The sequence below is a fragment of the Pseudopipra pipra genome, chromosome 3 (genome assembly GCF_036250125.1).
Source record: "Pseudopipra pipra isolate bDixPip1 chromosome 3, bDixPip1.hap1, whole genome shotgun sequence".
NCBI lineage: Eukaryota > Metazoa > Chordata > Aves > Passeriformes > Pipridae > Pseudopipra > Pseudopipra pipra.
Window position 1 is genome coordinate 17,653,698 of NC_087551.1, and position 15,286 is coordinate 17,668,983.

At 42.6% G+C, this 15,286-nt stretch overlaps 1 protein-coding gene across 1 annotated transcript; it reads right to left on the reverse strand.

Annotated features, from left to right (window-relative positions):
* Positions 1-6,643: 6,643 nt before the first annotated feature.
* On the reverse strand, positions 6,644-13,938 carry SRP9 (signal recognition particle 9). The gene is made up of 3 exons (XM_064648103.1): positions 13,788-13,938; positions 11,005-11,073; positions 6,644-9,165 (listed from the first exon to the last, which is right to left on the reverse strand). Exons 1-3 carry the CDS (start codon positions 13,857-13,859, stop codon positions 9,046-9,048), a joined length of 261 nt encoding a protein of 86 aa, XP_064504173.1. The 5' UTR covers positions 13,860-13,938; the 3' UTR covers positions 6,644-9,045.
* Positions 13,939-15,286: the final 1,348 nt, after the last annotated feature.

Here is a 15,286-nt window from a genome sequence, read left to right on the forward strand (position 1 = left end):
GTACTCCCAACCTCCTTGCTGGTAAGATGGTGAGAGAAGCAGAAAAGGCCTTGATGCTGTGCAAACACTGCTCAACAATAACAAAAACATCTCTATATTATCAACACTGTTTCCAGCACAAATCCAAACCAAAACTCCATACTAGCTACTGTGAAGAAAATTACCCCAGCCAAAACCAGCACAATATTCTATTGGACTGTTTTAACTAATGAAAAATTGCATTTCTTCTATCCCCTATTTGTTATAAAGATGCCAATTCCAATCTCTAGTTAGCCAGTAACTCCAGTCTCTGCAGGTTGCTGAAGAGGTAGTGTCATATTTTATCCAGGCTGTCCCATGTTCTGGAAACAGGTGTCTTCAGTTATCCAGAAAGGTACCCTGTTACCTCTGATGGCCTTACAGTTCTTCCTTTTTTGAAGTGGACAGGGTCAATCAAAGTACCTAAAGTACATATTGTGCAGATATCCCTCTGACACGTCTTCCTGTGGGTGTCCACCCTTGTAAATTGCCAATTCACTTAATATTAGTTTTTTTCTGTGCTTTAACAGGACCGAACACTTAAAGAGATGGTTTAGTGGTGGGCTCGGCCGTGCTAGGTTAATGGCTTGACTTCATGATCTTAGACGTCTTTTCCAACCTAAAAAATTCTGTGATTCCCTATAGCAGTAGCAGCAGTAAGGAGCAATGAGCAAAGTTGGTACCTCAAACACAGTGAGAACAGAGGAAGGTTATATAAGGTTTAGTTCCTACATGTATTCCTCCTAACTGGAACTGGTTGGGCTGCTTATTGTGAAAATTGTACAACTCCTACAGCCTACAGAGGAAAACACAGAGATGCAAATGCCGCTAAAGCCAAAGTGACAAACCATGTCCTGGGGGGCATCAGCCAGTCACCAGCCAGTCATCAGCATCACCAGCCAGTCGAGGGAGGTGATTGTCCCACTCTGCTTTGCACTGGTGTGGTCTCATCTTGAATACTCTGTGCAACTTTGGGCACCACGGTGTAAGAACGACGTAAAACTAGGAGTGTGTCCAGAGGAGGGTGACCACCCTGGTGAAAGCCCTCAGGGGGAAGACTTAGTAGGAGCAGCTGAGGTCACTTGGTTTGTTCAGCTTGGGGAAGAGAAGTCTGAGGGATGACCTCATCACAATCAAACAACTTCCTCACAGGGAACAGTGGAGAGGGAGGTGCTGATCTCCTCTCTCTGGTGATCAGCAATAGGACAAAAGGAAATGGAACAAAGCTGCACCAGGAGAAGTTCAGATTGGACATTAGGAAAAGGTTCTTCACAGAGTAGTCAGCCACTGAAACAGGCTCCTTAGGGAAGTGGCCATGGCACCCAGACTGCTAGAGCTCAAGGACCATCTGGACAATGCTCTGAGTCATGTGGTTTAGTTTTAGGTAGTCCTGGGAGGAGCAGGGAGTTGGACTCAATGATCCTTATGGGTTCCTTCCAACTTGAGATATTCTGTTATTGTAAATAAGAGAAATGGAAAACATTAGCAACTCCATGGTCTGGCATTCCTCAAAGTTATTTTTGCTTTAAGAGTTGAGCTGAGGTAGAGCAACAATACACGGCATTATATCCACCTTTAGCGCAGCTGGAGTTTGTTACAAAAATTAAGGGCAGGATGTGGCCATTATAGAACCTTATGGGACTGCTGGTGTGAGGGGAACTGCAGGGAGTTCAAACAAAGATTCATATAAGCACAGAGAAACTGACAACAACAGATGCGGCTGGAGAACAGTTTTTATCTCTAAAATCATTCCTTATATTGTGAGACAGATATTGATGAGAAATTATCATGAAGAAGTGCTGATATCTAATCATTACAAGTTGTAGACTGGTGGACAGTCATCAGACAAATAAAATAATGCCAAGTATAGTATGCAATTTGCATTACAGGAAAGTAAATGAACTGCTACAATCTAGGTAGATTCTCCAACACACAGTGTGAGCTGAAGGATCTTTTTATTCGCTAAAGTCCAGGTGTTGTTTGTTTATATCCAGAAAAACTATTTTCTTATACTATTATTGGATAGGGAAGGTGGTCATCCCGTTTACTATTAATTTTTCTGTGACACCTACACACATGCTCTTCACGAGTGTGACAACACAGAATCTCCCTCTACTGAAGATCAGCTTTGAGAATGAAATCTTCTATTAGAACCCACAAGTAGAAGGTGGTAAAGATGCAACTGTATAACAATCCTCTTCTCCTAAGCCAACTAAAAAGGCACTATCATCAACTGTATAGAGGAAAATAAGAGGAATGTGAAAGATCTAAAGGGAAAGAATAAGTTTAAAACAAATGAAAATGAAGAAAGTACTGAAGAATCAGAAAAGAAGGAAGCTTAATACAGAAGTCAAAAGAATGAGGAAAGAAAAACTCTTTTCTGTGAAATCAGAATAGTCCGTTCTCACCACCACTGAAATCCTATCCACGAGGTGTTTCAGGATTTGTGTTTCAAGGGTTGGCCACCTGGATGTATTCTGGAGGCATCTTAAGAATTTATAGGTTTGGAGCAGCTACAGCTCACTGAACCATTACTGTTGGAATCACTTAAGCCTTTAAACATGCTGATCCCTTCTCAAACCCCTGCCCCAACATCAGCACTTTAAGAATGTTAAGAATTAAAACTCAGTTTGATAAATCCATGATATAATTTTCACCTTGTATCGTGTTCAGTTGTGGCTACTCTGTTTGAGAGACTACCAGAGTGTTAGAGGCTTTTAGGAATAACAAAATCTACCACCTTTGGTTCCACACTTTCTGTATCATCCATACCAACTAGAACAATACAGAAACAAATCAGATATATCTAGTTTTTAGGTTAATATTGTATAGCATGAACATTACAGGGTATGTAATGGGACAGATGGGAAGTTTTTACAAGCAAGTGAGAGAAACTCCGAAGAGCAAGTTATTTAGGTTGTGGTTCCATGGCAGCCTAAGCCAATCTAACTGCTGGTTCTTTTACTCCCATCACTCTCCTCACCCCTCTTGGGAGCTCTCAACATTCACTCCCTGCAGCGCTCAGTTGACCTTTTGTGAAGCCATCTCAGCACACTAACCAGGCAGAATACCAAACCAGCAGCTCCCCAGAACACAGAGGAGTTTTCTGATGCACTGGTAAATAGAAATGGTTCAGCTGAGGCTCTGAGGCACACTGGAATCCATGCAAGGGGCAACAGGAATCAGGAGCCAGCTGTTATACTGACCAAGGCTGGTGTGGAATCCCACTCTGCAGATTTATTAGATGATCAACATCTGCGGTGGTTACGAAGCTATTTGCAAAGCAGCTGTTTGCTCTGCTAAAAATTATGGTTGGTCATTTGCACGTTTTTACTCATGTGTTACCTGGGTCTACTGTGTGACCAAGCACAGAAGGCTTGCCTCTGGGCACAAACGAACAATTCCCGATGAAACTTGTTTATTTCTTCGGTTACTGCCCTCAGCTATATGGTAGCACTGCCACAGAAAATGTGCTCAAAGAATAAATAACACCTCCCCAGCTGTCAATCGCTCATTGAAAAGGTCAGTTTCCCTCCTGACCCCAAATTTAAAAACTATCTTTTAAGTTAATTTAAAATAAGACACTGAATTTCACACGGGCATGTCTGAGGCATTAGTTCACCCTCCTGCCTGCTGACTCCTTAACGGAGCAGATGCCTTTGGAAAGTAACATCTTTAAGCCACACACCGTTTGCCAGAGCTCATTTGTCAGCGCCCTGAGGCAAGCCTTTCATCTTTCAGCCACATAATGATAGCAGAACTGCATTAGAGGTGGCTGTATTTACATGCATGAGCAATCCGGTTAAAATGCATATTTTTGCTAGCCAAAGCACCAGCAAACTCTCCTTTGCTCACTACCAGCCAGCACAGCCATTCAGTAGGTGTTCAGAAAACTCAAACCCCTCTCCCCAAAACCAGTCTTTGAAATCTTGCTATAAACACTTGCCTGTACTCAGAAAGTTTCTGCTCAGTAGAAGCAGAACAATGCAGACTAGTCCTTTTATGAACAGATATCACTTCTTCTAGACAAAAAATGAACCCAGCAGGCAAATACAACTTCAAAGGAAATAAAAAGATCAATCTGTCCTGGACCTCTCGGTATGCCTGATATTTTAAGTTCCAAAAGAAATTAGTCAGACTTACCACAAAAAGAAAAAAAAAAGAGACAGAAGAATGTGAGCACAAAATCAAAACTTGCTAAAAAAGCAAAATATCATCAGAGCTGGTCTTGATTTAAATAGAAAACACTTTCAGAAATACCAACATATTGTGCAGTTTAAGAGAAACACTATACTCTTAGTTTTATAATACCAATATTCATAACACCTAGAAACTGTCTGAGGAGTAATAATGGGTCAAGTACACTGGTTTTTGCTAGAAGATTGGCCATTTCCACGTAAGGGCACTCAGAGATGGCATTCAGAACTTAAGATGCTTTTGGAATGGCAGAGAGTAATTGCGTTCCCATTACGGGACTCCAAGAACACACCCCTATAACTAACTTTGGCACAGCGTAAGAAAATAAGGACTTACATCCTCACCAGGAACAAAGACTATGTTCAACATAGACATGGGCCTGTACTTGCATGAAGGCAGTTAATTCTGCTATCGTGGTATGACCATGCTTTTATTTGTTCAGTTCCCACAGACTTCAGTTTCACATGGTCCAAGTTAAGCCCACATTCTCCCGAGAGCGTTTAGTCCGGTAGAATAGTTACAGGACACACACACATAGGTTTGCATAGTAAGCAGGGGCTAACAAACTACCACGCTTTGTACTCTGCCAAGTAACTAATCTGCTTCTAAAATACTGTGGCATCATTCTCATCTCAAAAATAATATTTCTATAGACTAAAAAGCCCACATCTGCCTCCAGTCTGCAGTGATTCAAATTAAATACTTCAGCCCAGCATCATGGTGGGGATGTTTATCTGGAAGCCTGTCTAAAAGAGTCTACTTAGTCTAAAGATCTACTTATGTAAAAGTAAGAGATGAAAGGCATGTTTTTATGTCCTCCCCAGCAACAAAGACAATTCAACTTCTGCTAGTACTTAAACAATCCTTGAACTCTCAAAGCCTTCCTAAAAGATAGTATCTTTATAAACAAACATCTGAGTCATGCAGCATCCACCTTTAAAGGAGTATCGACATTTCAGAACAGACACCCCCATGTCTTAAAAAGCAAATCACTCTTAAGCAAAAAACTAGATATAGTTCTTCATAGACTAGTTTTCTATTAAAAAAAAAAGTGAAGAACCTTTAAGAAAGTAATCTATCAAAAGGACTCCTTAGATTTGTTTGATCAAAACTGCTTTGTTTCAGTCAATTAGAAGTTACCTCAACACAGAGCTCTGTACAAAGAAAAATAGTTTTCAGCTAAGCCGCTCCTCCTCCCTGAGGACACATGCTAATGCTCACAGACTCTTGAAAGAAACTGGACTTGTGCATAATCTGCACACTAGGTAAATTCACAGAAAAAACCCCACCTATTTGCTAAGGTGGGGGGAGATCTGATCCAATTCAGATCTCAAACTTCATTTAAAAGGTGGTTATAGTATAATTTCCATGTTTTAGTTTTGTCTTCCCCTAAGCCAGAAGAGAAAAAAGCCCAGGTGTATTGGGGGTAACTGTGTTGCCATCCTTCTTCCAGGTAATTGAAGTGAGGGGATTCATTCTGCCTGCAGCAGGAAGCAAACACACTTTTCAGATGACCTAATTCTTTAAGATCAGCCTGTGGGAATAAGTCGTCATCCAAGTCCTACTGACCACACCTGGCAGAAACCAGGGTTTCTTCACGTTGAATATTACCCACTTTTATACTGCAGGAAGGAACTTACTGAGATGAAATATAATTATTTTGACATGTTAAAACACTTTTAAAAGCCCCTGCTTGGCTTCAGTTCCATTTCCCATTTTGACAGACTCCTAAAAGTGTTAAGTCAGGACTTTACTGGAAAGGTCTCTTTTATAAGGCTCTCAGACATAAGACCTGAGACCAAATTCTCACTTGTACAAATAATTTTTAAATCTTCCTGTAATCCAAAATACATTTCCACAACAGACTGCATACAGAGAAGCTCAGGGTTCAAAACCCTAAAATGGAAAACAGAAGTGGTGTAGTTGCACATAAGAGAGAGCTCAGACACAAAGTCAGCTTAAGTGCTGTGCACAAAGGAAGAATTGAAACCAAAATGCTCAGAGAATCCAGGAAATGAGAACACCAGAAAAACAGAATAAATTCCATGGGTAAACTAACCCAATTCCTTTGCACAATAAAAATGCCTGTATTTTTTATTAAACTATCCCTACAAAACAGAACAATTGCTGAAGACAACTAACGTGCAGCAGCAAAACGAGCTATAGCAGAGGAAAGTGTCCCACTTTTTTCAACAACTTTTCACTTCTGCCAAGGTCACCTGTCTGTAACTGCACAGGTTGCCCATCTGCTCCAGCACTGCCTGTTTGCAGCCTGGAATTGGCACCAGCTCCTGGCTGGTGATCAGAACCATTTGCTGACATGCTGGGCTGCCCAACACGGGCATTCAAGCACCCCTTCGGAGCAGCAGCCACATTAAACTGATTTTTTTATCACATACCAGGGGATACATTCAAGCAGTTGGCAATGTGATGGACTAACTCATTGAGTGTTTATTAGGACAGCGATCCGTGTACAAAAGCACAAGCACACTCTCAACAACAGTTTAAGCATGAAAAGACAGAGCTTGGAGTTTGGAGCTTGGAGCTTCTCCACTGCTCCATGAACACAGTACTGAAGTTGCTGAAAATTCCAGGACAAAGTAAAGAAGCACCTGTCTGTTCCTAAAGAAGTTTCCAAAACATTTATTTTTTTTTAAGTAGCAGCTTTATCGTATTTTCTTGTGTATTCTGATGGCACAGAACCACTCTAGTTTTTCTGTCAGTATATGAAGAACAAGCTTAACAACATATACTCTTACAGAAGTAGCATCAATATTTCCTTATGGTTTTACGGAATTAATTTCTCAATTTAGAAAACTAGAAATATACTTCTTTGCCTGTTTTGCTAAATAGTATTGTAATTGCCCCTCTCTAAAACCTGTTTAAGTATAAAGCTTAAGCCTTTCAGCCACTTGGTACACCAAGTCTGTCCACAGTCTCCTCTCTATTTGATCCTCTGTGCAGAAGCAATACCACTGAAGGCTTCCTGTACCTCAGCTCACACATTAACCTGCCAAACCAATTTACAGGACAGGTCCAGAAGTTACACCAAAATTGCTGCAGCCTTTTCATCTGCCAATTTAACAGCTCCACTTTGATGACTTGGTGTAGCAACCACTTATACTGCAGAACAGTGCTTCAGACAAAAGAGGTTTAAGTACTTCATATACTATATTGAAAATGTTAAGAAAGTAATTTGGACCATCAAGGAAAAAAAAAACCAGAATTATAGTTTAACAGTGAACACATTCCAGCCTTCTCTCTGGATTTATTTGCATTTCAAAAGCCAATACAAAAATGTTACATACATACCAGTCACTCCTGTAGACTAGAACTTGAGTAGTCACTGGGAATTTAGCACTGCAGTGTTTTCCAACAACGTGCAACATTTTACGTTCAGTTAAAAGGGTACTCTAATGCAATATTCCAGCCTGGGGTTTTTTCCAAGCCTTTGGCAAATGTGGAAACTCCACATGGAGTACTACTTCTGAGTAGCTCCATTATTTTTATGTAAGTGCCAGCAGGTAGCTATTTAAGTAGATTGTTTTGTTATATATAAGTGCCACTACATGTATGCCTCTGCTTTACTTTCATGGCTTGGTTTAAGCCAAAACATTACTTCTGAAAACATCTAGTTATACCAATGGCCTCATTACATGAAAATGTTCATCTGGTCTTAAGCAGTCAAAGCAAGTATCAATTTTAGCTACTGGGTTGTGAAGCAAAAAGCCTTTGCAAGAGACAATTAAGGCTTCCATCACCCTACCAGAGGTAAGTATGAGAAACAAGTCTAAGCCACAGGAGCATTGGTCTATTTTTGACAGTGGTATTTAAGTATTTATTAAGCTGGTTTTCATCCATTTATTCAGTTGGCTGACATCCATCTGCCACATGTAACATTTGAAAATGCAATTAACAAGCTGCTAAACTAAGGAATCTGGATAGCATTTGGTTGGATTTCTTTCTATTAACATAATAGGCAAGAACTTCTGGAATTTATCTTGCTGATACACTTCAATCCTGCCTGAAGCAAGGATGGGAAAAGGTACCCCTGCTAGTACAAAATAGTTCAAGTATGTTAAAAAGCAACTGACTATTTTTTTAGTAACAGTGTTTGCATAAGCAGAAAAAAAACCCTTTCAGTTTCTCACCCATCTCTAGCAATATTCAAGTGAAGTTCTACTTTAATTTTTAAAATACAGAAGTTTAATTATTTAGCCAATGTAACAGTTCTGTAAACTGCATCACAGATAATGCTGCACAACTTATGATCAAGAGCAATACTAAAAGCTAAAATGTTGCTAGTGACTGTGGTAATACAGATTGGCAATTTCATCATTTCAGTTCAGAAAACATCTGTTCCTCTAAACTCCACCAATTAATATAATTTATGTAAATATTTATTAAGTCCAGTCATCATGCTACAGTATTAGGTTAATAAACCGTCTCACTGTAAGAATATACCAGCATAAGGTATGAACATAATGAAATCTATATGAAATTTTATAGTATCTTTACAGAGATACGCTTGTGGCCCATCAAATTCATACTAATATACTGCAGATTTAAAATATTTACTTGTCTTCTTAGCATACCTAATGTGTAAGAATAGCTGCTTGTTTGATACCCAAAAATAAATATAAGCTTTCAACTGAAAGCATTTATTTTCCGAGTTTTCCAAAGCGGAGCCTGAGGGGCGAAAACGCTTCAGACACGTCATCGGTCCACTTCAGTACATAAAAGCATCTCCTGTCCCAGTATCCGTTCAAATCCAAGAGATATTTTCTTCCAGTGAAATATGACCGGAGCACTCATTTTATTTTCAGCAGTTCAGTCTGTTTCCATGGCAGCACTGCGGGATTCCTTGGCCACCATGAGCCGCATGAGCTGACTGTGGAATTTCTCGATCTTCTTTACGTCTTGTGCCTGGTCTGTTCTGTACAGCAAACACTGCAAGAGAAAGTTGCTGAGTATCAGATTGCACTTGGACTGTTTTATCTTGTTTATAGTTGCAACACATTTGTGCTTAGAACACACAAAACAAGGAGAGTACTTAAATGTTCATTTGTGGCATGTTGTTACCGTGAGGCAGCAGCAACACATCCACGCTGTTTCAAAATATACACATTATCAGTGTTCACATTTCAGTTTCTCCTAAACATTCATGCCTTCCATTTTGAAAACAGGGAAGCTTATAATTTATACTAATTTCTTCTAGCTCAAAAAAACTGTTAAAGATTGGGGTTTAAAGCTGTCTTTAAAGACACTCCTCTTTGTGTTGTCTAAACATAGAGCCAGATTTTAAAACTGAAGTTACTTCCCTATTCTCTGTATTCTGAAAGCAAGTTCATTTTGCCTTTCACAGTCCTTAATGTTACACTGCCAGGGACATAAAATCAGATAGTATTTCCCACTGAAAGGGATCCCCTCCCTCAAGCAAGATCTGTTTCTAAGACAGCCTAAATAAGGAACATAGCACCTGATTAGGATAAAAAGAAACTCCTTCATGTGACAAGCCTTTAATAGCAAGGGACAAGGGTAATATGCCAGTGACTTATCACAGAAAGACTGTGGTAGTTTGTTTTTCTGCTTGGAGACCAAGCAATTCCTTATATCTGTACAGCATGAGTATGACTGCCCAGGCTGATGTAGCAAAAAACCAAAACCACCCAGAATACTCCATTCTTCAGCGACTTTTGTCAGCATTGAATTCCTATTTTAATTCAGAGGAAGACAGAAGGAAACAGTTTATTTGTCCTTCAGCTATATTAGTTCTACAGATTGAGCATCGAGGAAACTTCCTTTACCACCTTTAGAAAAAAAAAACACAACAAAACACAAAAAAACCAAAACAACCCACCCCCCAAAAAAGTCAACAACAAAAAAACCTGCCAAAGCCACCACAAAAACAAACAAACAAACAACAAACCAAAAAACCAAAACCAATCCCCATTTCCCCCCACCTGGTGTAACATCTGTGAATGGAAGCAGGTAAGGCAGCCTTATATACACCCCAGAAGAGTTCACATTTGTGAATCACCTGACTCCCACTTCCGCTATGGAAGATTTCAGCAAAATTGCCCTTCACTTTCCCCTGTTATCAGCACCCCACACTCCACATCTCTCCCACATTAAGTCCTATTACCCTACCAAAAAGTGCCATTACTGTAGTTTCACATCCCTCTCAGGCACTTGAAATACCAATGCCAGACTACTTTTCAAGGAAAGAAGAAACCTGATTTTTTCCAAGTCTGAAGAGAAGGGCAGAATACTGCTGCCCACCCTGGACTACAGAAAAACAGCTCCTCAGCTATAACACCACTGTTGGTTAGTCTTGAAATCACAAAGAAGGAGCTGAACCTGTGGTTGGAAGCTGTCACCACTCTAAGCAAATAAGGCCCACACTCACACAAGTAAACATATGTTTGAAAATGCTCCTGAATTGCTTCAGCAGAAGCTACCAATGTTGTTCCATGAAGCAAGTTCAGATGGAGTGAGTCCAAGATTTCTGTAGCACTCGTTTTCCTTGATTTGACAGAATCCTACAATAATTCTGTTGAAATCCATAAAGAACACTGAAGTGTTAGAACTTTCCCTGGACTGCACAGAGTTGAACCACAGGTCAGTGTCAATCACAAACACAGCAACTAGGGAAGGCTGAGCAAAAGGTTTTAGAAAACTGTCAGGCACTCCCAAGGCAGTGGCTAAGAGTTCCTAAGTTGACTGACAGCAAAATTCAAGTCTATGAGAGTACAACAAACCCTGAAAGGGGAATGTTTCTGTACTTACAGCTACGTCATCTGTTACTTTGATGCAGAGGTTCCCATCACAATGTCGGTATTTCAGAACAACCCGCACCTGAAATGACAAACACTTCAAGAATTAGCACCTAGAGCTAACAATTTTCAGAACATATTGAAGGAAATCTGCCCACATTCAGACTACCTTTTATTATAATTATGTACTACGTCCTGTTTTCACCACCTCTGTGGTGGTCCTCAGCTCCGGTGGCCACTAATCCCACAGCCAGGGTGGTGTGGAAGTTGAGCCAACACATTTCCCTGCCTAAAGCATTAAACTGGTTTTCTAGCAGCATCAGCAAGGTTAGCATTGGGCACATTCAAAAGCACAGTCAAAACAGCAATGGCAGTTGCAGAGACCTCAGTGACAGGCAGGATAAACTGTGAGAGCCAGTCGATACAAGACATCCCCTCGCTGTGTATCGCACTACAGAAAAACTAACTGGAAGCTTGTGTTTATAAGCTTGAAATACTTAAAAAAAAAAAAAGAAAAGTAGCTCTTCATGAAGACCTGAAAGGGATTAACTGAGTGAGGTAAGCTCAACATCACCACTTTTCTACAGTACCTGAACTGTTATCACAGTTCCTCCTGCAGCCATCTGCCCTGAGCCCAAACCTACCCAGTCCCTCTGGACCCTCAAATCACCAAAGTTCCCAAAGCCACAGCAATAAAAATCCACACCTTCATATTCTGACTATTAAATGGTTCCTCTTGAGCACAGACAGCCATAGAGACTTTGTATCTAGCACCAGTAACTGGAAACAAAGCAAGGTGGCCTTTGAGAACATTCTGAACTCACACTGTAAACAGGACTGTGCTGTACGGAGTGACTCGTGCTAATAGTCAACCAGCTCCTTCACTGTAAAACACATTTTGAAATTCCTGCTCCAGGATGGATCTCATCACAGATGTACCCTTTTTGTTTAACAAGCTGTCACCTTCTGACTACAGCACACACCCCTGCTGAACAGGCACTAATACACAGGAGAGGCTGCCACAAGCAGCAGGCACAGACCTGATACATTGAGAACTTGCTCTCCCCAAAGGCAAGACCACTTATTGCCTGGGCGGAGAACACTCACCCACCTCCCCCAGCTCTTCTTCCTTCTGTTTCCCAGCAAGCTCAATTACATACAAAAGCTCCTCAGGCTAATCCTTTGCCAAATTAAAAGGAGGGTACTTGTGTTATGATTCTGGGGCCCGTATAAACTCCTTTGTAAACAGATCAGTTTATTGCCATGGATGAAAAGAGATTTCCTTTAAGAAAAGGGGAAGAGCAACTCCTGGCTGCAGAGACATCCCTCCTCTTTCACTTAATCAAATGTCACAGAGCACAAGAAGGCAAAACTGGGCAATTTTATTATCACAGATGGGTGGCAATTACATATGGTGTCTCTGTGCTAATTAAAAGGCATATGTTCATCTGCCTTAAATCATCAGATGTTAATTTAATCTTCTGAAGGTTATTCCACATCACCTATTTTTGGTGAAGGAAACTAGGCCTTTTTTACTGAAGTTTTCTCAGGTGTGAATTCCACATTACATTTTTGTGCTCCTTTGTAGCTGAATTATAATGCCTTTTCTGAAGACTGAGGTTACTTTCAATATTTACATAAAAACAGTACTCCAGAAAAAGTCACTGAAAACAAGAAGCAGTCATATACACCAAGAAGTTAAATCCTTGAGCAATTCCTCTTTGGGAAGCAAACATCTTCCAGTCTGAAATGTCACTGCAGGCAACAACACAATGTAAGAGCTAATGAAAGCTTTCTTTTAACTTTTTCAGGAAAACAAATTCAAATGATACAGTCTTAAATGTGAACTCAAAACAAACCAATTATCGATAAGTTCTTCATTCAGCAGAACTGAACCTCGGTTTCTATCACACAGGTACACTGCGAATAAGCACAATGGCTCTGAAGTTAGGCTCTCAAGGTTCATCCCAGTTGCTGACACCACCACCCAAACCACATTTCTGGGGTGATAAACGAGAACTGCCCCATGTTTTGTAGAAAAGGACAGCCAGGTGCAACACCAGCAAGTAACCTGTCCCTGGAGCTGCTTTTCCCCCTGTACTCAGCACTGGTACAGCCACACCTCGAGAGCTATACCCAGTTCTGGGTCCCTCAGCTCAGGAAGGAGATTGATGTGATGAAGTGAGTCCACAGAAGGGCAACACCGCTGGTGAAGGGTCTGGAGCACAAGTCTTACGAGGTGCAGCTGAGGGAATCAGGGGTGTTCAGCCTGGAGAACGCTCAAGGGTGACCTTATCGCTCTCTACAACTGCCTGAAAGGAGGCTGTAGCCAGGTGGGGGTCGGGCTCTTCTCCCAGGCAACCAGTGACAAGAGAAGACGACATGGCCTCGAGCTACACTAGGGGAGGTTTAGGTTGGACATCAGAAGAAATTTCTTCACAGAAAGGGTGATTAGACATTAGAGCGGGCTGCCCAGGGAGGTGGTGGAGTCACCGTCCCTGGAAGTGTTTAAGGAAAGACTGGACGTGGCACTGAGTGCCATGGTCTGGTTGACGTGGTGGTGTGCTAGGCCATAGGTTAGACTCGATGATCTCAGAGGTCTTTTCCAACCTAATTCATCCTGTGATTCTGTGTTTCTGCCTCCCCCGTGCCTTCACCAGCCCTGCACCACAGAAACCCCCCCGAGCCCGACACTGCCCGCCGCCCCCGCCGAGCTGCGCGCAGCCGGGGCCGCCTACGGAGCGCCGCTCCCGCGGCCGGGACGCGCTCCTCCCTTCGCGACCCGGGCTGTCCCACCTTCATGGGGTCGGCGAGGTAGAGCTTCTCGGCGGCGCGGGTGAACTCCTCCCAGGCCTGGAAGTGCGGCATGGCCGGGCCCACTCCGCTCCCGCGGCCGCGGAAAGATGGCGCCCTGGGCGGGGAGGGGGGGGGGGCGGCCGCGTGAGACGGCACCTCCCATTGGCCCGCGGGAAAGCACCGCCCAATCGCGATGCTCGTGACTCGGCGCTCGTCGCCACAGCGCCCCCTGGAGGCGCGGCGGCATGGCGGCAGCGGGAGGGCTGCCGGCCCCGGGACCGCAGGTTCGAGCCCCGCCACAGGTGGAGCGGCTGCCCGGGGCCGGACCTGCGGGTCTCGGCCAGGCCAGGCCAGGCCAGGCCAGGCCAGGTGCGGGCTCTGTCCGCCTCAGCCTCCCACCTTCAGCCCACAGAGGCGGCGGACACACGGGTGAGCCGGCGTGGAGCCTGGAGGTTATGACGGGAGGTGAGCGCAGGGCCCCGGGCCGTGTGTCTGAGGTGCTGTGTGAGCTCGGCTGGCGCTCGCAACTGCATCAATTCCCGGGTTCTCCCAGGCTGCGAGGTCCTTTCTGAGGCTGGATGTTGGCTTCGTATGGAACAAGAAGGGTATTTAGGAGCCCTCGCAGGTTTCCCTGGTCCTGGCTGAGAGGTGCTCAGGAAGGGATTGCACTGGAACTAAAGCTGCTGGTTTGGGGAAGTGGCTCAACGGCATAAAATAAAATTATGAAATAAGGTCTTGGGGAGCCCTGCTTTTCAATTGTGCATGTGCGTGTGTAAAGCATTTACATAAAACTTACTAAAATTCATTTCAAAAGGGAAATGAGGGAGAGGGAAAAAAATTCCAAGATTTCTCCCATTATATTTTAAAATTCCATTTCCTGAAGTGATTTTTATGCCTTCATAGCACAAAGCTTGTAGCCAGCCACAGAGCTAAGCTCTGATCATGTCACACAGCTTGTGTAACTGCTGCGATGACAATAAACACGTAAAACTTGCAGTCTTTATTCTCTATTTCATGGGGACACACTGAGAACCCAAAAGCTCCTGATAATGACTCACAACTTCAATTTAGTTTTACTGAATGCCTCAAACCTCAACAGTGTGGCCAAACAAATAAACTGGAAGGTTTAGGGTAGATCTGCATGTGAGGGGACAAATTATGCAGGCTGTTGCAGTCTCCACTAGCAACATGGGGAAATACTATAGCTGGAGGTTTTTTTGACCACAAAAGGCACAATAGGCCCAAGAGAAAATGAAGAAATGTGGCATAGAAATAAAAGGGTGGATGGGAGGTAAGGGGAGAAAAACTAGAATGAATTTTCCTGAGTCAGTAAAGCAGAAAATAATTGTTACTGTGGGGATCAACTCTGAAAAAGTCTGCAGCGATTAGGCTGCCAAACTTCATAAATTGCAACTTGTGGGTGTTATGTGGCCTAAACAATTCTGTTAAAGGGCTTTGCACCAATGAGTGGAGGTTATGGAGAGTGGAAAGATTTAAGA